General features: G+C 53.2%; 1 protein-coding gene across 1 annotated transcript in view; it reads left to right on the forward strand.

Annotated features, from left to right (window-relative positions):
- SYNDIG1 (synapse differentiation inducing 1) overlaps positions 1 to 15,334 on the forward strand; it is a 105,537-nt gene extending 90,203 nt beyond the window's left edge. Inside the window, exon 3 of the mRNA XM_069496266.1 lies at positions 15,144 to 15,334. Coding sequence (XP_069352367.1) covers positions 15,144 to 15,302 — 159 coding nt within the window. The 3' untranslated portion in view covers positions 15,303 to 15,334. The remainder of the gene's footprint in view (positions 1 to 15,143) is intronic.
- Positions 15,335 to 22,693: the final 7,359 nt, after the last annotated feature.

Consider the following 22,693-nt stretch of genomic DNA (forward strand, 5'->3'; position numbering starts at 1 on the left):
CAGGTGAAGATACCAAGTTGTGCATGTGAGTTGTAAAACCAGAAGTTTCCTATAGATGGGTGGTAGTCAAAGCTATGTGTGTTGACAAGATGGCCAAGAGTTAAAACAGCAAAACAGGGATATGAAGGGCTTAGAACTCAGCCTTTTGCTGATTCTTCAAGCCCGCGCACTGTGCATTCAGATTATTTATTCTGTTCAGGACTTGGTGAACTACTTTGGTCTGAAGACTCACGTCTGTCTTCCTGTTGGACAGTCCCCAGCAGTTACCACTTTGGATATTGCCCCTACCCCATTCTCTCCATTCTCTCCTTCTGGGATCCCTATTGGTTGTATGTTGGATCTTCTCTTTCTGTGAGCACCGTCCTTGTGATTTTCTTTGCCTACCTGCTGTTTCCCTTATATCTGTCTTGCAGCATACAAATGCTGTCTTCAGTTGCACCTAACCAATGTGCTGTGTAATTCATATCTTGGGTTTTTATTACAAGTACCCTATACTCTTCACTTCTGACAATTTTAGCTGTGGAATTTTCCAAATGTGATTTTTTTTTTTCATTTTTCAATGTGGTCTCTTGTTCACTATAGATTTCTATTCCTTCTTAATCACTTAAATTATTTCAATTATTTTAATCTCTTTGAGAATGTTGTCAAATTTTACATAGAACTCTCTCTACAACAATCTCAAAGACATTAAAATAGAATTGTTTTGGAGTAATTCAATTCTGGAAGTACTAGTTCTATTTTGGGTGGAATATCAGCTGACCACCCTCTTGTGTTGTTCCCTCTCCTGCAGTTTATAGTTTTCTATTGTGGCTCCATCTAGGTGTAGGATTATTTTTTATTTCCTACTGGAAACCCATGAGCTGTAGCTTATGAAATTGTCATCATTCATAGAGACCATCTTTGTGTTTTCTTCGGCTTCAGTGCTGAATCCATTTACATTTTGTTTTCTCAGCAGTATTCCTGCACTGGGCATAGATAAAAATTTAGGGCCCACACCTATGCTTGGCCTGGCCCTGAGGTTTCCATTGCTCACTCAAGGTCCAGTACAGACACAAAGCTCACTCTCTGGTTTCTCAAGGCTGTGGGGGAAGTTTCTAGCCTCCTTTCCTGGAAAGAACACTCTTTGGGGCTGTGGTATTTATGCATAGGTTCTACCCTGACCAAAGACCATGTGCTCTCTCCCTTCAAGTCATTAGAAACTGAGCCACAGCTCCCCAGACCTGTCTCCTGGGAGTGAATTGCCCGTGGGCTGCCTGGGTTCTGTGCCTTCCCAGCTGGAGGAATCACCTGTCATCCCAGTTTGCCATCTCGCTGGGATGCAAGACTTATTTATCACCTTTCATGGATGAATGCCAGTAATAGTACCAAAGGAAAAGATTAGAAAATGCAAGCAAAACTGTAATTCAGAAGTAGGTAGCTGTTCCTTCCTATGGCACACACTCACCTTTGGTACATTCTCTGCAACAGAGAGATGGTAGGTGGAGATTTCATGGGCAGGAGAGGGCCACCAAACAGCTCCTCAGGTTACCCAGGCCCCGTGGTCGCCGTTACCCACTACACCAGAATTTGGGAGCTCGAGGAACAGCAAAGACACTGGATGTGGTTCAGAGAAGCTAGTTCCGTGCCCAGACCCTTACTAACCCTGCGCCCCCATGTCTGTTCCTCACACATTCCCAGCCTCCATGTGGTCCCAGACTGGAATACGTCATCCCGACCAGCCCCCAAGGCTGTTGTCAAGGTGAACCGGCTGGGAAGTAGCATTCATACAAGGCTGCATCTACCTTCCAGGAGACATCATGTTTACAAACAGAAAGTTGCAAGTTTTCCAGCTGCACTAGAAAGAAATGATTTATCCAATTTGTGCTGAGCCCTCTCGGCCATATCTGCCTGTCCTTCCTTAGTCCCCCAGGAGCGTGTCTCACTGCGACACCACCTGTGTGGTCTCCTGCGTTCGGGCACCACCCGACATCATCCCTGGCTTCACTGTGTGTGTGGACAGCGCCACCGAGCCACGCGAAACAAAGTGTTTGGGGGAACATCGTCTCCATTCTTTTATTTTTTCTGTAACTTGAATTACAGAAGATTCAACTCTGTGTTGTGTACAGATTCTCCAGCTGAGGAAAACGTCCAGCCCTTGACCATAAGCTTGAGTGTCAGAATTCAAAAAGCTCGCCGCACCTACCCAGCTGGGGTCACTGTCCTCCTTGGGATGCTGCTGTCAGCTCCAATCATTTGCAGCAAATATTGAAATTGACTGTTTCGTAACATGACAACAAATACACATTCCTGGAAAGTGCAGCACATCTCGTACCTCTTAAAGCTCACTGTCGCCCCCAGGGCCGTGAGCTGTGAGAACTCGCTGCTCTTGGACGGGCAATGATTCTTTATTTCTTGCCCTTGATAGTCATATTTCCGTTTGTTTTGATTAGTGTTCCCTCATCACTTTCGCTTCCTTGTGTTTGTTCACAGGTGTTTACTCAGACGGCCAACACTCTTGAACTCTCCTGTTTGCCTCCCTGCAGAGAGGCTGACTGTGAGCGTCACTGCTGCCAGGGCTGTGCCCAAACTGCATCTTGGGCCCATGGCTACGGGCTGCACTGACTGTAGGGAAAGGCCACAGAAATGTCACAAATGTCTCTCTTGGTCAAGAGCAAGAGACTGTGGGTTAATTGGTGGCAAAGGAAGAACAATGAACACGTGTGAACCAAGCATAAGATGAAATCAAAAAAGCATATCTCTGATAAGCATATCTCTGATAAGCATTTCTCTGTTATTTTGCCATGTATTAAAAGCAAAGGAAATTTACTTAGCTGCAAAAATTATTCTACAAGTCTAATACAGAATGAGCTAGGGATGCTGCTTCCCAGGCAAAGCCACCTCTGCTGGGCCATCGGGGTGGAAGTGGAGTCCCTGGTGGAGAGCGGTTGCCACAGCAGTAGATGCAAGGTGGCCCCATGTCCCGAGACATGACTCCCTTGGTGTCCTCCCCCTTGAGTCTGGGCTGGTCCCCCTGACTCACTTGTAACCAGTGGGACACAGCAGGAGTGACGTTTGCATCCTCTGTGGCTGGTGGCAATGAGAAACTCGCAGCTTCTGCCTGGGTGTCCTGGAGCACTCACGCAGAGCCCGGAGCTGCCACACAAGACGTTCAAGCACCAGTGACCACCATGCTGGGGAGGCTGAGGCACCAGGTATGACTAAAGCCGTCTTGGACCCTCCTGAGTAGCCCAGCTGCCAGCTGAACCTCAAGGGACCCTAAGTAATGCCATGCGGAGTAGGAGAATTGCCCAGCCAGCCTGATCTGGACCCCTGACCAGAAGTCATGGGATAGATAAGATGGTGTCATTCGAACCTCCAAGCTTTGCAGTGGTTTGTTGCACAGCAGCAGGTGATTAGAACAGCCAGCTGTCCCCACAGAGATGCGGCACTGGAGAACGACGCTTGAGCAGGTAGCCCAGTCCTCAGGTTGCATCCGAAGAACGAGGGATTGATGGCAAAGCCAGGCAGAGTCCTAGGAAGGGGAAAACATTAACAAGCGGGGCTCCTGCCCTCAAGCAAGATGAGAGAGGAGGTCAAAGAGACGCCGCATCCCCAGCCTCTGCTCAGAGCTGACTTCTCCTGGAAGCTCCTCCGTTGGTGTTCAGCCCTGGGATTCACCCCTGTTCCTAGGCTGCCTGACGGAGGTGTGTCCCCTGAGCTCCTGGCTCTGACCCCTCCCACACCACGGAAACCACAAGCCAGAGGGGACATCAGAGGCAATTTCTGACTGTGTCCTATCCTGGGGCCTGTCCAGCCCTCAGCGAGCTCACGGTTGGCTGTAACTGCAGTAAGTTTAGCGGTTTCTTTGGTAATCCCAAGTGGCCTGGTGTGATTTATCAGGCAGCTTATGGGGGTGTGGCAATAATGGAAACATCACAAAGCAGTTGGTTAAGACACAGAACAGGTGACACCAGTGCCACACGCATATGACATTGGCACTCACAGTTCTTATTGCCAGGACTGCAGCTCTGCCGGAAGGCTGTCTCTGCTCTCGGCAGAGTGCCCGGCCATGGAAGGGGGAGGCCAGGAATGTGGGGCAGTCAAGGCCCAGGGGCAGCCCGCAAGCAATGGTGGAGGGAACTGGAGCCAAGTACTTCTGATTCCTGCCCCTGATGGGGGCACCTTGGAACACTCCTCCAGATGGTTGCAGTGGGACGAACACAACTGTGCCCTGCAAACTGACCCACCCTGTGCCGGCTCCCCAGCCTCCCTGCCTCACCTGTCTGCCTTCTCAACAGCACCTCCTGGTATCACCTCCAAGCAAGCTGCTGGCCCTGTATCCTCATCCTAGGCTCCGCACTGGGGGGCCAACCTAAGCTGGGACAACAGAACAAAGGGATCGACTGCCAGAGACACATGGCAGCCTGAACGTGTGCATTATCTCAGCTCCTTCCTAAAAACTTTATTAAAATTATGGCCATAGAATAAAAACTATAAAACCATGAAGGAAAAAGAGAATGGACACAGAGCAATGGGGAACAAAGATGTCAGCACGATTTGGAAGACGTCAGCAGACGGAGGAGTGGAGATTGTGCAGTGCGTCTGGGTTTGAAAGTCGTCCGTGAAAATGCTGGTGGGAACCAGCCAGTCCATCCATCGTCGCCACGCAGACGCAGGGCTTGGGAGCTCCAGGTCCAGGCGAGATGCGTGGAAGGCATCAACCTGAGATCTGGAGATTTTTTTAAGATTTTGTTATCAGTAAACCACCCAGTTCCAGCTCCCGTCACCAGGGCTCAGCCACAGGCGTGTCTTCATTCCGGTGGAAGAGCAGGTGTGGCATCTCCAGCCACAGCAATGCCAGGCACAAGAGGGGTGGGAGGGAGATGCCTGACCCAGCCCAGTGGGTGGTGAGCAGTGAGGCCCGGCCTCCACTACACAGCGCCTAGAGCCCCGCACGCCCCCAAGCTCTTGCCCCCACACAGAGTTTGGGGGATTTGTCCCTGGAGAAACTGAATGTCCCTAAATTAGTCTTCTGGGGCTGCCATAACAAAATACCACAGACTGAGTGACTTAAACAACAGAAATTTCTTTCTCACCATTCTGGAGGCTGGAAATCTAAGATCAGGGTGTCTTGATTTCAAGGGTTTGTTTCTTCGGGGGCCTGTCTCTGGGCCACCACATGGCTGCCTTGCATCTTCACAGGGTCCCCCCTCTGTGTGTGACTGTGTCCTAATGTCCTCTTCTTGTAAGAACATCAGTCCACTCTAAGAGCTCCATTTAAACTTAATTGCCTCTCTAAAGAGTCCTCTCCAAACACAGTCCCATTCTGAGGTACTGGGGTGCGTATGAATTTTGGAGGAACACAGTTCAGCTTATAAACATTCTCCAAAGATCAATAGATGCTGTTGTGCTGAAGCCAAAAAAATTAAGAAGACGGCCTGCTGCCTAATCAACATTAGGAAATCTCACCAATCAGCACCATATTTGCATAATTGGCCTTTTGGTGCTCTTGAGTGTTAAATAACAACAGCCACGCTGACTGTGAGAAAGCTCTGCCATGACAGCACTGAGACCTGAGCAAATGCAGGAGGGTAAGGGGGGACCTGCATGGAGAGACAGTGCAAGAAGCAGAAAGTGTCTTTCCAAAAATCTATATCATTAATATTTTCAGAGATACAAGGAATAAAATGAACTTTCTTAAGCAAAATCAGAAAGTTTATGAGAAAGCAAAAGTGAGAGAACAAAAAAAGTTCTTGAAAATTAAATAACATTATACCCCAAATCAAATCCCATAGAAGGCTTGGAGGGTGGTTGAATAAATCCCCCATAAGTTGTAACAAAAGGAAAGAGATGTAGATGATGAAGAAAGAAGGAAAGAAAGGAAGGAAGAAACAAACAAACAGTTGGAGAATTAATTCAGAGACAAGTTCTTTTAAATCAACATTTTAGAACACCTGGGATAAGGGGGCTTCCCTAAAGGCTTCTAAAGAGAAGGAAAGGTCACAGCAGTGAAGAGGGTATGAGGATGATGCTAAACTGTTGACAGTATTGAAAACAAGAGGAGTCTGGGGCAAGGCCTTCAGAAATCCAAGGAAAAATTATTTCCAATGTGGAATTCTATACCTAGCCAAACTGTCAGTCAAGTGTGGTGGTAGAACATGGTCATTTACAGACATGCAAAATCTCAAAAGCATACCACCCATGCACTGATTCTCAGGAGTTTCAGCCACATGTGTTTGAGGGATAAGTCTTCCTGAGATAGGCCTGAGGCCTAGGAAACAAAAACTGTAACACAGAAAGAAAGCAAAAGGAATTCCCAAGATTGGGCACCAAAGAGCAATCAATTTCAACTGGAGCAGAGTGACAAGAGACCCTAGGAGTGTGAAATGCAGGAAATAAGAAGGAATTGGTAGATTATCTGATATGTTTGATTATATCCTCAAATATTGTGTTGAGAGGGTGTTGATGGACGTAGCAAAGACAGAGGATAAGTCCATGGAACAGATGAAAAACTATAGGAATTGAGGCTAGGGGAAAGAAACATGAAGCAGTGCACTTGGCTCAGCCGTGACCAGCATGTACGTGGTCAAAATAATGGCTTGACTAAGTGTGGTGACCGTGTAGGAGGGTGGGGGAAGGGAGGGCTTGCAATGGGAGGGCTTGTAAGAAAGCTAACTAGTTAGTGATAAATAGTTGACAATAGGTCAAGAAATTTTAAAAATTATAACTTCTTGAGAAAGAAATGAATAGCAGACGGATCCCCTAACAAAGTTAAAACTATGTCTTTGGGAAAGGATCTCAGAGGTAGGGAGGTGCCCAAGACGTTGCTGCTGGCATTTTACTTTATAAACCTTTTGGTGTCGTTTGTTTTTTAGACTCCTGTGTACATACTGCTTTGATTGTGAAAACTATTGAAAAGACTGAATATGTGCATCCCCTATCAGCAGTTCCACTCCTAGCTATACAGCCAGCAAAAATAAGTCTATATGCTCATCAAAAAAAAAAAACCTAGAATGTTCATAGCAGCCGTATCTTAAGAGCCAAAAACTAGAAACTTTCCAAATGCGTTTTGTGCAGGAGAATGAACAGATAAACTGCAGTCTGTTCCTGCAGCAGGACACTAGAGAGTGCGCGGACTGTCACTGCACACAGCAGGGGTGAGTCTCACAGGGAGTGTGGAGGGAGCCTGGCCCAGGCGTGATTTACAGGATCTGCAGGCTCTGTTGGCAGGACGCTCCGAGGCAGGTGAAGCCGATCTGGGAGCTGTGAGTCAGGATAGTGGGCACTGCAGGGGGACCACAGCAAGGGGCAGAGGCAGGCCTGCGGGGCTGTACACACTGTTCTTGGTGCCAGCGCTGGGTCCATGGGCGGGTGCACATTGTGGAGAGTCACCAAGCTGTGCATTGAGGAACTGTGCACTTGCTCTAGGAGTGTTACACTTGGTATAAAATTTTATATATATAGTATATGTAATACATATTGAAAATATGTATTCTCTACAATGTATATAAACAACTTTTTTTTTAAAAGAAGGACAGACACAGGGAACACCATTATGCAAATGTGTGGCCATTTACTGCTATTCAGATCTGAGGACTGGGAATGGTGACAATTGTCAGTTCTTCTGATTCCAGCTCTAATTCCGATTTAATAATGGAACTTCTTATGATCTTATGATCACTATTGTTCCTTAACAACCTGCCTTGTGGATACCTGTGATGCCCCAAAGAGAGGGGGTGCTGGCCAGACCTGGGGGTACAGTGCCGGCACCGAGGAGCGTGGGCTGCTGGTGCGGCCGGGCCGCCCTCCCGGGCAGCAGAGGTGAGCAGGCAGACGGCAGCAGGAGGCAGGACTGAGCCAAGGCACCCAGACAAGGACAGCCGCTTGGGCCAGAGCACAAGAGCCCCTCACCCTTCCCCAGGGACTCCTGTCTCTGCTTTGGTTTCTCCTGAGTTCCCTGTGCCCACGCGGGAGCTGTGCCAGCCCCACAGCCCCCGCCCTCGCGCGCAAACCAAGCCTGAGTCCGGAGGAGCCTCAGCAGGCTGCTCTCCAGCACGTGGGAGAGGGGCCGATAGAGCTGGAGGAAGCCCCGCCAGGAACGCTGCTCACAAGGTTTGGTGGCTTCTCCATCCCCTGTGGAGAATGGGGGAGGATGGGGTGGTGGTCACGGCACTCTGTCCCACAGTAACCTGGCACAGTGGCCCTTGTTCCCCTTGGTATCCACAGTGTTGTCACTGTGTTCTCTGTACATTGAGATCCACAGATGGGGCTGGCCTGGAGGACAGGGACGCTCAGATGTCTCCCTGGGAAGGCCCCGCCCCTGGGTGCAGCACTCCATCCCAGCAGGGGGTAGGGTTGGCTTGGTGCCAGGCCCAGGTGGCGCTCTAGGCATCAACTGGTGTTTGAGTTGGGTTTTAACCAAACACAGTTGGTACATTTGGTTTCATAAGTTGTCTCCTCTCCGCCATTTGGACCTAACTAACAACAGAAGATTTATTTTTTTAATGACTTAAAATAGAAGACTTGCTAAAAGGGTGGGGGTGGGGATGTCATCAGAATATACCTGGGCCTAAATATAATCCAAGTAGGAAAGAAACATGGCATGCGTGTTGGGGTTTGAGTGTGACCATTTGCCCCGGCGAACCTTCCGTCCCGTGGTTTGCATTTAGGTGACCCTGCTGTTGCCATTCAGAATATTAGGCTAAGTCTGCCGCTTTCTCGAACACAACTCTAGAACCTTGTCAGTGCGTGGCCAATGTCAGGTGGTAATAAATAATGGAAATAACCTTTACAATAATGCAAAGAAATGTAATCCAGCCAGACAGCTATTGGTAGTAGAAGAAATACGAGCCATAATGTATCGAGAGTTATAAATTTCCAGAGAAATGGTTCGGGAGGCAGCGTCTTGCAGAAGCCCTGGTGGCAGGTGTCCAGGGATGGCACTGACTGCGGAGGTGCCCCCATCTGTGCCTGGACCCGGCTGCTCCCCACAAATGGAGCATGGAAACATCTGGCCTTGCCCCTAAAAATAGCGACTGTAGGAAAACCAAAAAAGCAGGGATATATATCCCTTGAAGAAAATTGTGATTTTTCCAAAACTTCAAACAATAGTGGGTAACTTCCTGCCAAAGGAGATGAAGACGTTGGCAAAAGCTTGTTGGAAACTCACTCTAGAGCTAAGAGAAGTGGGCCCGTGGTTCCTGGCCCCTCTGAGAAAGCCCAGAGCTGGGCACTTCGGACTATCTCTGGGTCATCTCAGGAAGGGGAGGTGTCACACAGCAGGAGGGTGGAACACAGTGTAGAGGACCGGGCCTTGGGGTCACTGAGACCTGGAGTCCCTGACAGTGAGTGCACTTCCCTGTGACAGACCCCAAACCTGCTTCCCCGCAGATTCCCAAGGGCTCCCCCCTCCCCTGCTCACCCAGTTCCCTTCACCTTGCAGCGGTTTCATTATCTCCACCCTGACATTGAACCAGATGTGGGCACGGCCCCTCCTCTTTGATTCCCTGCATGTGAGGTAAATTCACGAAAGGCGTGGATGTGTGGAGCCGGCCTCTCCGAGGCTGGTAAAGCCCCCGCAGTGCGCAGCCTGGCAGACGCCTCAAACTTCCATTTCAGGCATTTTCCCTTCTTTTGGTTCATCCCACCATGGGGTCTTCCTGGGGGGGGTCCTCGGCCATGTCTTCTCCAGATCTGCGCTTTCCAATGTGGACAGCTATGTGTAGCATTTACATTTAAATTCAATAATTAAAAATAGATAATATTAAAATTCAGTTCCACAGTGAAAGGAGCTGGGTTCCCAGTGCCCCATGGCCACAGGTGGGTGGCACAGATGTGAAGCGTCTCCGTCCTCCAGAAGGTTCTGCACAGCTGTGATGTGGACCTTCCCTCCCCAGCTTCTGCCCATTTCCTTGGCTCCTCTTTCCCTCTCTTCGTAGATTACCTGAGAATCTGCAATCCACCCCCCCCCCCCGTCACGCACAGCATGGCATCCTACCCGAGCCACAGAGCCAGTGCTCTGGGCGTTCAGCACAGCCATGGGACTTCTCGTTAACAGGTGTCACTGCCCATAGAATGGACAGTGCTATAACTACTTCCTCTTTGGACAACACCTGGTTTAGATCTTTGTGGTTAGTTGTAGATCCTGCATCAGACCAGTAGCTGTCAGCACGGGGCCTGCCTCCAAGGGGCTCTGCCCGTAGTGGGAAGGCTTCTGGCCAGAGTGTGCTGCTCTTGGGGGCTCTGAGGGAGGCGGGGCTGCCGGCCGCTGTGACGATGTGATGTGCATTGAATGAAGGTGCACCAGGCCCTGTCCAGGCACCTGCCATGTACAGGATGCAGACCTGGGTCCTATGTCTGGATGGCGTGCCCACGTCCAGACAGAGAGGCACATGCAACCGCTCCATGGTGTCCTGCGCCCCGGGATGGAGGCCTCGGGCCTCAGAGGAGGGAACCGTCCCCTCAGCAAAGTGGCAAGTAGGGCTCCCACAAAGACACAATAGATGGAAGTATCGTAATGTAAAGAGGGGTTGCAGCGGTGACAAATGACAGCAAGGCCACTGCAGACACAATCAGAGCAAACAGAACCTGAGGGAAAGACAAGCGAAGCCGGGAAAGGGGCGCCTGGCCCACGCCTTCCCTGGACAAATGGCATTTGCATCTAAATTTAGAGGAGAAATTAGCAGCCCTTTTCCTTTTCTCTGACTTTCCTTCTCTGGTTTGGATATCAAGATTTTACTGGTTTCATAAAATGAATTTCTCTATTCTCTGTCGATAGTTCTTATCTATTCATTTAATTCTTGGTAGACTTCATTTCTAAAATTATCTTGGGGCACAAGAGCAGATTTTTTAAATTGTGCTTTCTTCAAGTTACCGGCGCTCCCCACAGGTATCAGTGGCCCATCTCTGCGCCAGCAGAGATGTTGGTACTGGGTATAAGCCAACGCCTTGTGTCCGAGGTTTATCCCATTACCATTGCAGGGCACTGAGATTGTTTGTCGTTTTTAATATTGTTGGCATTTGGCTGGTTGCCAGTCTGGGGCCATTATGAGTAATATTGCTGTGCACATTCTTGTAGACGTCTTTGGTGAACACATGAACAATCTCTGTTGGGTGTGTGCCAGGAGTGGAATCGTCACACAACGTACCTGTATGGTCAGCTGTGAGAAACCCTGATGGCTTCCCCAGGGGGAGGGGCAAATTTCCCCATTTACCTGCCACCAGGAGTGTATGGGAATGTTGGTTTTGCCACATTCTCACCAGCCACTCCAGGGGCCGGGTGTACAGCGCTGTTCTGAGCTGTTCTCGGCGGGGCACCCTCCTTCCGCTGTGACTTTCATCTGTGAGCTGAAACACCCCTCTGAGGAGCCTTCACGATACAGAAATCACATCTTCGGCTCCCCAGAGCCCCTGTCCCCACTCCCCTGCCCCCACTCCCCTGCCAGCATAGGTGCCGGTACCCCGTGCTGCTCCGGACTTCACCAACCACCTGCACTTGCTGTTTTCTGACAAAGGCCCCAAAATGAAAGTGACAAACTTCACTCGTGACCTGCTGGCAAAAGGGCAGGGAAGGAAAAGCCCAGCCACAGCAGAGAAGCATCCCAGCCCAAGGGGCAAGCAGGCAGCGGCTCTCCTACAGCAGGCTCAGGACAGATGCTGATGTCACGTCACGTGAGCCTGTGAGTGTGTGTGCCGCTGTGCAGGATGGAGGGCTGTCTGCGGACGGGGCCAGTGGGGTTGGCTGGTGCCACACACCGTCACCCCCTTTCATCTGTCTGGGGTGGCAGAGGTAGAACCAAGAGAAAGCCACCTGTCAGTGCCCACAGAGGTGCAGCCTCTTCGCCACAGCCCATGAGTGTGACATGCCATGCTGCGGGGGAGGGAGCCACAGCAGGCACCACGGGGTGACATGACCGGGATTGATTTTAGCAAGTCCCAGGAAACCCCTGTCTTGGGCAACCTGGACGGTGGCCATGCTAGCCACAGCCTTGCCTACACGTTGGAATTGCCTGGGAGGGGGCAGCCAGCCTCAGGAGTTTGCAGAGCGCCCCAGGCGGTTTGAATGTGCAGCCAGGTCTGCGAAGCTCTGCTGCAAAGTTGAGTGAGCGGCCGGGTGGTGCTGTCTGGGGCTGGGCTTCTTGGTGAGCTTGCTGAACGCTTCCTCTTGCCCCATGAGTGGCATGTAGGTAGGTTTAGATTCCTGATTAGGACAAACAAACATCTTCTCAGGACAGCCAAGAAGCCCCTGTAATGTCCTCCTGCCACAGGAGATGTCTGTTGGTTCTGCTCCGTCGTGTCCCTAAGGCGGGGGCGGTGGGGGGGGGAGGTGGGGAGCAGTGGGGACATGGCTGCCCAGAGTGTCCAGCCAGCTCAGCAGACCCGTCTTCACATCGAAACACACTTACGTGCAAAGTCCTGCCCTCGGCAACAGGGTTCATCAGCCGGCCCTCCGGATAGCAAGAAACTTGTCAAGGAGCCAGGAGCTTTAGTGCAGAAACTGTCAGGTGGGCAAAATTTCTTCCAGTCCGCACCCTCTCAGTGGGAGGCACAAGCAGTTTTGTAGCCACAATTAAACGTTTTGCATGGAGTCACCTTTGTCAGGCCACAGTGTCTGTTCCGTGCAATGTAAATGACATCTCTGCCTCGTGGGAGCTGAGACCCCTGGAGCTCTCCCTTCCGTGACATGCAGAGGCTGAGCAGCGTTGCTGAAAAGCAGCCTGTTGTTACGGCTTTATCTGTTTGCTGCTTTCAACATGTCTCCACCCATGGGGCCCCGCACATGCCACCTTTCCTAGGTCTCTTGGAACAGTTGCCCTGGAACCAAACATATAAAAATGCAGATCAAATTCCCCCGATGTGGAGAATGAGAGTAAAGAAGCTAACGTGATTGTCAAGCCGTTGTGTCGGCTCTGGGCACGAGAGCCCCAGCGCGGTATGTGCTCAGGACCCACAGAGCTGGGCTCAAGAGACTGCCCAGTGCCACCGCCTTCCTCCTGAACGCCCGGGGGACCGGGGTGCATGAGAGTTAGTTACTGAGTTTCTACTGTTCCCTCGGGGCACTAGCCAGGCTCCAGGGAGACCACAGGGGACAAGGGAGACGTGGGCCCTGCCTAGAAGCGCTTACAACCGAGCAGAGAAGGTCGTTACTCAGATGTGTGAACCCTGCTGAGACGGGGAGGCCGAGGGGTCAGGGATGCCGCAGGCAGGTGCCCGCCACCATGTCCTCTCCACACCCCTTTGCACAGCAGACCCTGCTGAGGCTGTGACCACAGCGGGGACAGCCACAAAGCTGTGATTCTCATGAGCGCTGGCGTTTGGAGTCACCACTGAGGATGGGCAATTACAGTAAATTATGTCACAGGGCGTTGCAGGGTTGGGGAGCGCTGCTAGACAAAGCGAGAGTCGGCTAATTATGGCATAATTAATTAATTACTGTTGTCCTAGGAGGCTTCCCATTTTGCGTTCCCTTAGCTCTGTTTCCTGAAAAATTGCTCATGGTGAGCTCCCAACTCCGTTCTGAGGCAAAAAGTAGAGAGAGGGAAAAAAATAAAATCTATACTTTAAGACCCAGAAGTTGAGAGAACGAGGGGGAGGCAGAGCAGCAGCCCGGGGCCTTCTCACCGGCGTGAGTCTCCAAAACTCATGAGACCCGGGTGGGAGGTGACACTCACTTCCTGAATTATCTCTGAGCTTCATGTCCATTGCAAAGGTCCCGGTGTTGTTCAGTTTCAGTGAACCCCATGCGACTCCCCTACTTGTCTATAAAATGTAGAAATGTCACTGATGACATGTGGAAATGGGCCCAGTGAAGACCTGGCTTTCTGGAGATGGCCCATGAGAGTGAGTTAGGACCTTCTGCCTGGGGTGTGGGCTCTGCCTTTGGCCTGGCCACAGAGGGTCAACCCGCCCAGCATCCCACGAGGCTCCCAGGGATCTCAGCTTTGGTGGCACCCCCCCCATGCGCTGGATGAGCACATGGGGGGTTCCTCCGTGCTGGTTACAGCAGAATGGCATGGGGTCCCCCACTCCCATGCCAAGGAGGACAAACAGCAGCAGGAGCCACCAACCCCACCACCTGGGGCCAAGCAGCAGGACAGGTAGCACCCAGGGCACGATGCTCCTGATGCTGGTGCAAAGGTTCCACAGTCGGTGCCAGCTCTGTGCCCTTCTCAGCTTCCCTGCTGGGCCCAGGGTGACCCCTGCAGTTCAGGAGCATCATACCCACTTCCCAAAGCAAGAGGAGGAGGAGGGCTGAGCCATCTGATGGGTCCCATATCTTATCAGCAGAACAAAAACACCCCAGAATGACCCAGGAGACATCGACCGAGGTCGCCTGAGCCACATGCCATCCCCAGCCACAGAGGAGGCGGGAGACACCAGTGTGGCATTTCCGTTCTCACTGTGGAGAGGGACAGTGACCAGAGGGTTGGGACTGGGATGTTGGGTTTGCCACAAAAACCCATTCAGCAACAGCGTCCAAACCTCCGTGGGTTCCTCACGACCCCGAGAATCTAAATTATTTTAAACCAACACCTCGTTGTGTGATTGAACACTCAGAAATGTGGGTATTGGTCTTACATGGAAGATTTTATTGGTGATGAATTTTACTGACTCTGACTGTGGCGTGGGTGGGACACGGTCAGGAACTGAAGGAGGCCCTGGCCGCGGGAGGGCTCGCCGGCTGGGGATGATGTCTCATTGCCCTGCAAGGAATGCAAAGATCCCAGCCCAGCGTTTCCTCTCTGGGCAATGAGAGCTCTCATTTCCTTCCCCGTACGCCTGCCGGGTAGTGGAGATGCAATGGTAAGTGTGAACATGCTTTAGAAAGTTAGGTATTATTCTGACAAACAAAACACTGTTCTTGGGTAGAAAGTGGCACTGGAGATACTTAGCCCATCCCCTAGAGATGGGTGTCAGAGACCCCAGACCCCACCCTGGTGGAACTCCGATGGGCAACTCCCAGCCCTTGCTATGTGGGGAGGCAGCTGCAGGCCCCTGCCCTACACCCCTTCCTTGCAGTGGTCCTCGGTCATAGCCGGGGGCGTGTGCAACTTCACCTTCGGCCTTGGCAAGGCTTTTTTGGAACCTGAAGCCATAGACAAGCCCTCCACCCACTGCTTGTTCTGACTCGCTCACCTTGACTTCCTTCTTCTCCAACTCTGCAGACTAACAAAGCCGTGGCCAAGGGGGACTTGCACCAGGCCAGCACCAGCTCCCGGCGGGCCCTGTTCCTGGCAGTGCTGTCCATCACCATTGGGACCGGCGTCTACGTGGGCGTGGCAGTGGCCCTCATCGCCTACCTCTCCAAGAACAACCACCTGTGAGCTTCCCTTGGGTGCAGAGCAGAAGCACCGGGCTGGGCGTGGGTGCAGAAGCCGAGGCGCTGGCCCGGGCAGACCCCGCATGATGCTGTACAGAACAGATGATTGCCAAGCAATGCCAGGAAGCCCTGGGATTTTCTACCATGGATCTCTTTTGTTTTTACCCTCTAGTTTCATTTTCACAGCACTGTGTAGAGCACCAGACAGACGGGCACTGCTAACCCTTCCAAAGGCAAGCTCCAAAGATCCTGACCCGCGAGGCTGTCTCTGGATGGATTCTGGTGGATTAACAGCAATGCGGCTCTCTGCAGTGCCCAAATGCCACCGCATTAGCAATATACAAACACCAAAAAATGCATTTATTTTTTATGGAATACAGTGCAATAGGCAGAGGGCAAGGGACACGTCAGTCTTCTGTCTGTGGCCCTGCTTGACTCCTTGTGTCCTTCTGGTCCACGCACCTTCCCTGCAGGAAGAGAAGGGGGCCCTGGTCTGCAGACTGGCCTGGCCTGAGAATGCAGGGCCAGGGACCCTGCCACGGGACCCGCCAGCTCCACCCCTTCATGCCGCCCAGTCCAGGAGCACCGGGCCTCCCCCAGAACATGTCCACACTCAACAGCTACCCCGCAGCAATACGCAATCCTGGGACCTCGTCAATCTAGGATGGGGAGACGGGCCGCAGCCCCCCGCGAGACTCCTCCAGAATGAGCCCCATGGTTGCTCCAGAAATCCCAGGCAGCGGAGCCGTGGGCGCCCTCAGCGTGGAGACACCAGGGTGCTTCTCCAGTGACCGCCCTGGCGGACGCTCACCTGGTGATGAGCAGTGACACTCGTGACCTGGAATTGAGATGGGCCTTACTCTGTCGACTCAATGAATAGCTATTTTCTTGTCATTTTTTTAAGTGCAACTCTTGCTTCCTGCTGCTTAAGTTATCAGACGTATGCTGAGGAATAAGTAATCACAGACATTTTAATACCATTTCATTGCTGTTTTATGAGTGTTCATTACTTAACAAAAATTATCTTTTAGCTTTTTTGCTTAAGACTTTTCTTTCTGATTAATGGCCGTTGTGGGGTTTCAGTTATTCTTTTCACTTGTGGTTTAAGTAACTGCGGAGCCGCCAGGCCTAGCTGCTAAAACAGCAGGGGGGCCTCAAGAGCCACCGCGGCCCTGGAGGCTTCGTGTCCACCCGAACTCCATGAATAAATCCCCTCGGTGGACACAGAGACCCTCTCTCTAGGACAGCGATGTCACCCCTGGCACTCAAACAATTCCTGATGCCTGGCTCTCAGGCCCAAAAATCCTGACTTGCTTGGTCAGGTGTGCAGCCTGGTGCGTGCAGTGTGTCACAGAGGTTGAGGACCGTTGTCCTGGCACAAGGACTGCAGGTTGGATCCCCCCTCCCCCACCACTCTCCCCATTGACCTTGAGCATTTAATATTCTGAGAATTATTAGCACTGTCTTCCTGAGTCGAATCCGAGATCCATCTAGTGTTTGTCTCTCACGGATGGTCCAAAACATACTCTCAGACCTTAACCCTAAGATGGATATATGGAAGCCCAACATCCCTGGGAGAGTCAGCGTCACCTGGCCATAGAGAGCATGGGTTTGAGGTCAAACCAGCCTGGATTTGAATCCAGTTGTGCTATTTTCTAGCTGTGTGATCTTGGATAAATGTCTATGCCTCTCTGAACCTCACTCTAGGAGAGGATAATCAATAAGGCCAGTAGGATTGCTAGGGGATATGCAGTGCCTGGCACGGGCAGGTGGCTATGGTTGCTGTCAGTGTCTCTGGGCAGGTCGTCCCACAGCTAATCTGTGTCTTTCCATCTTTCAGCCCAGTCACTCAGGGTTTATTCATCATGAGCCATTATGCAAAATATTTGTCCTGAAATGATCCATTTTCTGTTTGAGGGTTGCATGTCTCTGGATTTGATGAGGAAGTAGAATCAATCTGCACATCCTCACCCATCAGCTCCATTGTCACTGTCACAGTCGCCCTGAGCCAGGCCCTGTGTGCCACACACCTTACCTCCTACAAGGCCACCTGCCCATCTTGTTCCAGCCTTTGCAGATGGAAGAACCTCAGTTTCCAGGGGTTCAGCCCTCTCTGGACTTTCTCGAGCTCTTCTGAGTCTTTCTCAAGGCCGGCACCATGACCACCTGTGGTATTTGCCTGAGTGGTCACAGGTGTGAGTGGTCACAGGTGTGCCAAGGGGCAGGGCCAAGGGGCAGGGCCAAGGGAAGGCAGGTGTGGAGCCCAGCAGCTCACCTGGTGGGTGGGCACAGTGCGTAACAGTCCCACCACTGGCTTGGCCTTAGTGGTGGGGGCGGTGGTTGACTGTCACCTTCAGTGGCTCTGTTGGTGACTGCTGTGCAGCAGAGCCATCATCTAGGCATGCTGGGGTGACTGCGTCTCCCTGGACTGCATCATCATGTGAGGCCCACCATTGACCAAGCGCAGCCTTGCACAGCTCTGCACGGGCGTTTGGACTTGTTACCTCCACTCGTCCTCCCAACACCCCCAGCAGGGAGGTGAGAAACCAAACTCCAGAGCAGGGGGCTCACGTGGCACTGCTCAGACAGCCAGATACACAGTGAGGACAGAGACACAGGTACACACCCCCAGCCCCCTCCCCACCAGGTGACAAAGGGCCACCATGCACCCTCTTTCTGCCCCTTTGAAAGGCTTCTCTTCTCCATAAACACTCTTCCTCCAGCCATGGTGTTGACACACAGACCCAGACACAGCAGCGGTTTCCCCAGGTCCTAGTCAAGCTGCACCCTCACCCTGACTGCCACTGGCGTCCTGTTATACCTTCCCACCTCTGCTGTTTTACTAAGCAAGAAAAACTGCGTTTTAGCCAAGATCACGTTGTTGGCGGGTCCGGACTCGCAGGGATTTGCAAAGGGTGTCTTGGTCTATATTTTGCAGCCTGTCTCTGCCAGCAGGTGGTGGGAGCAATCTGGGGAGACAGACGGGGAGGCCTGAGGCCACTTGCATGGAAAAGGACATCTTGACAAAGGCGCTTAGGATGTATCTCAGTCCCCACAAATGGTCCCCTCCCACATCCGTAGAGATGTCCCTGGTGTACCTGTCACTGAGAATCCTCTCCATCCCTGCTTCACTCGGCATCCCTGACTGCACCAGGCATCCCCCTCACCAGGGGTCCCCATCTCACCAGGGGTCCCCATCTCACCAGGGGTCCCCATCTCACCAGGGGTCCCCATCTCACCAGGTGTTCTTTTGTCACCAGGTGTCCCCACCTCACCAGGCGTCCTCACCTTACCAGGCGTCCTCACCTTACCGGGTGCCCCCAGTGTCGGCAGGTGCCCCCACCTGACGGGATAGCGCAGCTGCCACAGGGAACTACAGTGAGTCCTGAGAACCCGGTGGGGAGGCCACGTGGCTGTTCCCTGTGCTGTCGGGACACAGCCCCACAGACAGCAGGACCCGCCTCCCAGAGCTGGGCCGGGGCATCGCTCAGGCCCTCTGCAGGTGCCAGAGGCCATGCTGCACCCTGAGCAACCCCTGGGTGTGAATGACCTGTGGAGCAATCTTCCCGTTTGCCACCTGCCGCTTCCGCTCCCGGTGCAAAGGCCGAATGGTCCCGAAGCTGAGGCCGTGGCCTGTGCCGGGGCCTGGCCGCTGAGATTTTAGAGTGTCTCCTCGAGGCCCCCCGTGGACGGGCTGACGTGCCAGCCCTCACAAGGACAGTTTCCTTCTTCTCTCCCCACTCCAAGTCCCCCCACATCAGTTGCCGTTGGTGTTGACATCTGTTGACCCAATTTGCCAGCAAGCCATTAAGTGTCGGTTCACTTAATGGGTCAGGCTGACCTCTCGGACAGCGTACTGTCCCCTCTGCCGTCTAGAGATCTCCTGGTGCCCGTGCGTTGAGGTGACGGTGCTGGGGGTGCATTGGAAGGGGTACGAGGCTGTGGCTGTGATTTCCCACCCCACCCCCACCCCTTGACCTCCTGAAAGCTCCTCCCTGCTGCTCATTCAGAACGAGCTCGGCCCACACTCGCCTGCAGGTGCTGCTGCCCTTCGGAAAGCAGTGGTGGGCGCTAAACCCACAGACAGCCGGGCTGCAAACCAGCGTGTGCGTGGAGCAGTGAACGTGTCAGGAGCCCCACAGCAGGGGATCGGAGCTCCCTGCAGGGCGAGGGCAGAAGGCTGGGGAGCTGCTGACCTCGCATTTAAGGCACGCAGACCCCAGCGTTCAGGGTGGCAGTGGCACTGCAGGAGTGGGGATGGGGCTCGGGGACGATGAGAAAGGCACCAACAGCTGCCCCACACACCAGGGAACCGGACAGCTGGGAGTGGAGCTCCGTGCAGGTGGGTGTAGCAGGCTGACTCCCCGGCAGGGGAAGGCCTGGGGGGCTCCAGGGATTTGCCCACCTCTACCAGGTGGAGAAGCAGTGAGGCAGGACGGGAGGGACAGGTGGGGGCGGGGCAGAAGGTGGGGGCCTCGGGCAGAAACAGCCAGTGAGTGGGGCTGGTCTGGGCTTTGCAAACCCAAACAACGGTGACTGGAGCAGTTCAGGCCACAAGGGAACCTGTGTTTGCTTGAGCTGAAAGGTGACAGATGGCCTCTGCCCCAGGAGGAAAGTCAGAGGTTCTTTCTTTTGGCTTTTGTTGCTGCTGCTGCCGTGGTTTGTTTCATTTCATTTTTGAAAACCCATGGAGTAGGGCAGATTTCTTGCAGAAAGCCTTGGAAGGCCAGAAGACAGTGGTGTGCAGGGGCCTGAGTCACCAGTGTGGCCCCGCCTCGGGGACACTACCCCTCAGTTACTCCCGGATGCCGCAGTGGGGCTGCTTCCCACGCTGGCCTGAGGCTGGCACTGGGCCTGCTAGGCACAGTTGACAGCGTCTTTGGTCCCTTCTGTCCAGCGGAGGCCCCAGATCCCCCACAAGTGCCCGTGGCCGCACCTGCCGGAGGCCCCATGGAGGGAGTGAGGGCTGCCTGGAGCGGCTCCGCGCCCGCTGTGGTGAGGTCTCGGGGAGCCTGTGCGCTCGCTCAAACGCTCCGGCACAGCTGGCGCATCCACTGCCAGGCCTTCAGGTCATGGCGTGAAAGCCACTGGTCAAGAGTGACAAGGACAGTGTCTTTGTCCTGACTCTGACCAAACCCTCCCTGACTTTCATTGTGCGCAACTCCATTGCCTCACGCACATCTACACGCACCACATCGTGTGCAAACGTCACAACCGAGACCCAGGCCACCAGATCCCAGACTTAGAGCTTTCTCCTCCTCTGAGGTCCAGGATCAGCTCCGTGCCAGCCCTGGCCATCGGGCACCACTGCCCTGTGCCACTGCAGCCATCCCTGCCTTGCAGGGGTGGCCATGGCAGGTCCAGGCTCCAGGCTGGAAGACAGCTGTCCCTTCAGCTGAGTTCTGCCACCAGTCTCCTCTGTCACCCAGAAGCCCTTTGCTCTGGGGGACACAGAATGAGCCCGGGGCTGCACTTACCCAGGACAGGGGAATCAGCACCTGGTGTGACACAGGCTGCAAAGACTGGAAACAAGGCTCTCCGTGAGACGCCAGCTAAGTGCTGGTGTGTCGCCCCTGCACCCCTACTGCCTCTGGGGGACTGTGCTTCGCTTTTCACTGAAATCAGGTCGTTTTGGCCCAGTTTGAATATAGAAAGAGAGAGCAATGAGATACCTGTGTGTCTATGAGAGAGAACGTCACAAAATCCCAGCATCGGCACCACCACGTCGGACTCCAAGCCATTCTCACCAAGGTGTCAGCTAGGACACTTTGTGACACCCGAGTCCAACTCATGACTCCGACAAAAAATAAACATTGATTTGGTCTGTTGTCTGTCCACGCCAGAGACTCTATCTTTGGGTTCAAACTATTTTGTTAAACCAATCAAGATCTGTAGTTGGAACAAGATGGTGCTAGTTCCTCTCAGTCACCCGAACTGATGTCTCCATTCCCTGGATATGGTCCCAGCCCATTTTAAACCGTCTCTGTTTTTCTGTTTGAGTGGCCGAGGAAGCATCCTGCCGCGCAGAGAGAATGTGCTGAGAGTGGCTGGATCAGCTGGAGCGTGGATGGAGAGCTGGGAGGTCTGTCCCGCTCAGCCAGGAGGCAGGTCCTGCACCCACTCTCCCGAGAGGTCCCTGTGTGGTTGGCCACGGGAGAGGGCACTGTCTGGCCATGGTCCTTGGTGTAGAAGAGAGACCAGGCTCCCTTCAGTGTTCCTCACCCCTCCTTTTAGTCCATAATGGGGAAATGGGGAGGAATTCAGTGTGGAAGCCTCACAGTGAAATTCCCTCATTATTAATCCCAAAGAAAATCCAGCTGTTCAAGTGTCCTGAACCGACTCTCCATCTGGCATCCTATGGATTATTAAACAGCGGGTGTTTTAAAAAATAACACGTACCTTAAATTTGAGCGTGCATTGCAAACATCTCATCCCACGCTCGCTGCAGCCCTGGGCCACGTCTGAAACCAAGCTCAGGCGGCTGTTTTCTCCAACGTCCCCAGACAAACCTGGCTTTGGGCTCAGGCGAAGAGCACTGAGGCCAGTGCCCTGCCAACCACGCAGGGGCGGCTGCAGCTATCCCCGAGTCCGGTCTCGCCGAAACCCGGGCAGAGAGGGCACCTGGCTGTGTGCACCCAACTCGGAGCATGCCCTTAGGGTTTGTAGCAACAGGAAGGTTCGCACCGGGAGACTGGGGACATCAGGCTTCCTCTGAGTGTCCTGGCCTGCCGTGTGGCTTCCCCTGGAGCAGGTGCAGCCTTTCAGACAGGAAAGGGACCTGCCCCCAGCCCTCACCCCGGGGCTTCCCCTGGCATGGCACTCGTGTGAGTCCAATTCACAGGGAGTGGTGACCGCAGTGGTTGAGGCCAAAGGCATAAGGCCAGGGGGACGCAAAGCCAGAGGCCCGGGTGAGCCACCAAGTGCACAGGATAGAGGAGATCCGTCAGCAAATGGGATGCACAGCCAGGGACAGTCTTGTGCCCACCCCCGGGGGATATTGCCAAAGTCTGGAGACATTCTGAGCTGTCACAACTAGCCCTGTAGCGCAGAGAGGCCAGGGGTGCTGTTCCACATCCCACCGCGCACAGGACGGCCCACGGCAGAGGACTAGCCAGCCCCAGGCGTCAGCAGTGCTGAGAAACCCTGCTCTGCGTCATCTGTCTTGGTCATGCACGTGTTGTAAAGTGGCTCTGAGTTAGGCACCGCCCAGGTGGAGTAGCAGCTGGCCAGGTAAGCTTGGGATCCACTCGCAGACCTGTGAAAGGGGGTCACTGCCCACCCTTATCATGGCTCAGTTGAGAGAAGGGAGCAGGAACAAGGGAGCCACCCCTCCTCTGAGCCCTGGAAGAGGCCTGTGGGGTCAAAGGCCATTTCAGCTGCCCCCACAGCACCTCC

The sequence above is a fragment of the Eulemur rufifrons genome, chromosome 20 (genome assembly GCF_041146395.1).
Source record: "Eulemur rufifrons isolate Redbay chromosome 20, OSU_ERuf_1, whole genome shotgun sequence".
Lineage (NCBI taxonomy): Eukaryota > Metazoa > Chordata > Mammalia > Primates > Lemuridae > Eulemur > Eulemur rufifrons.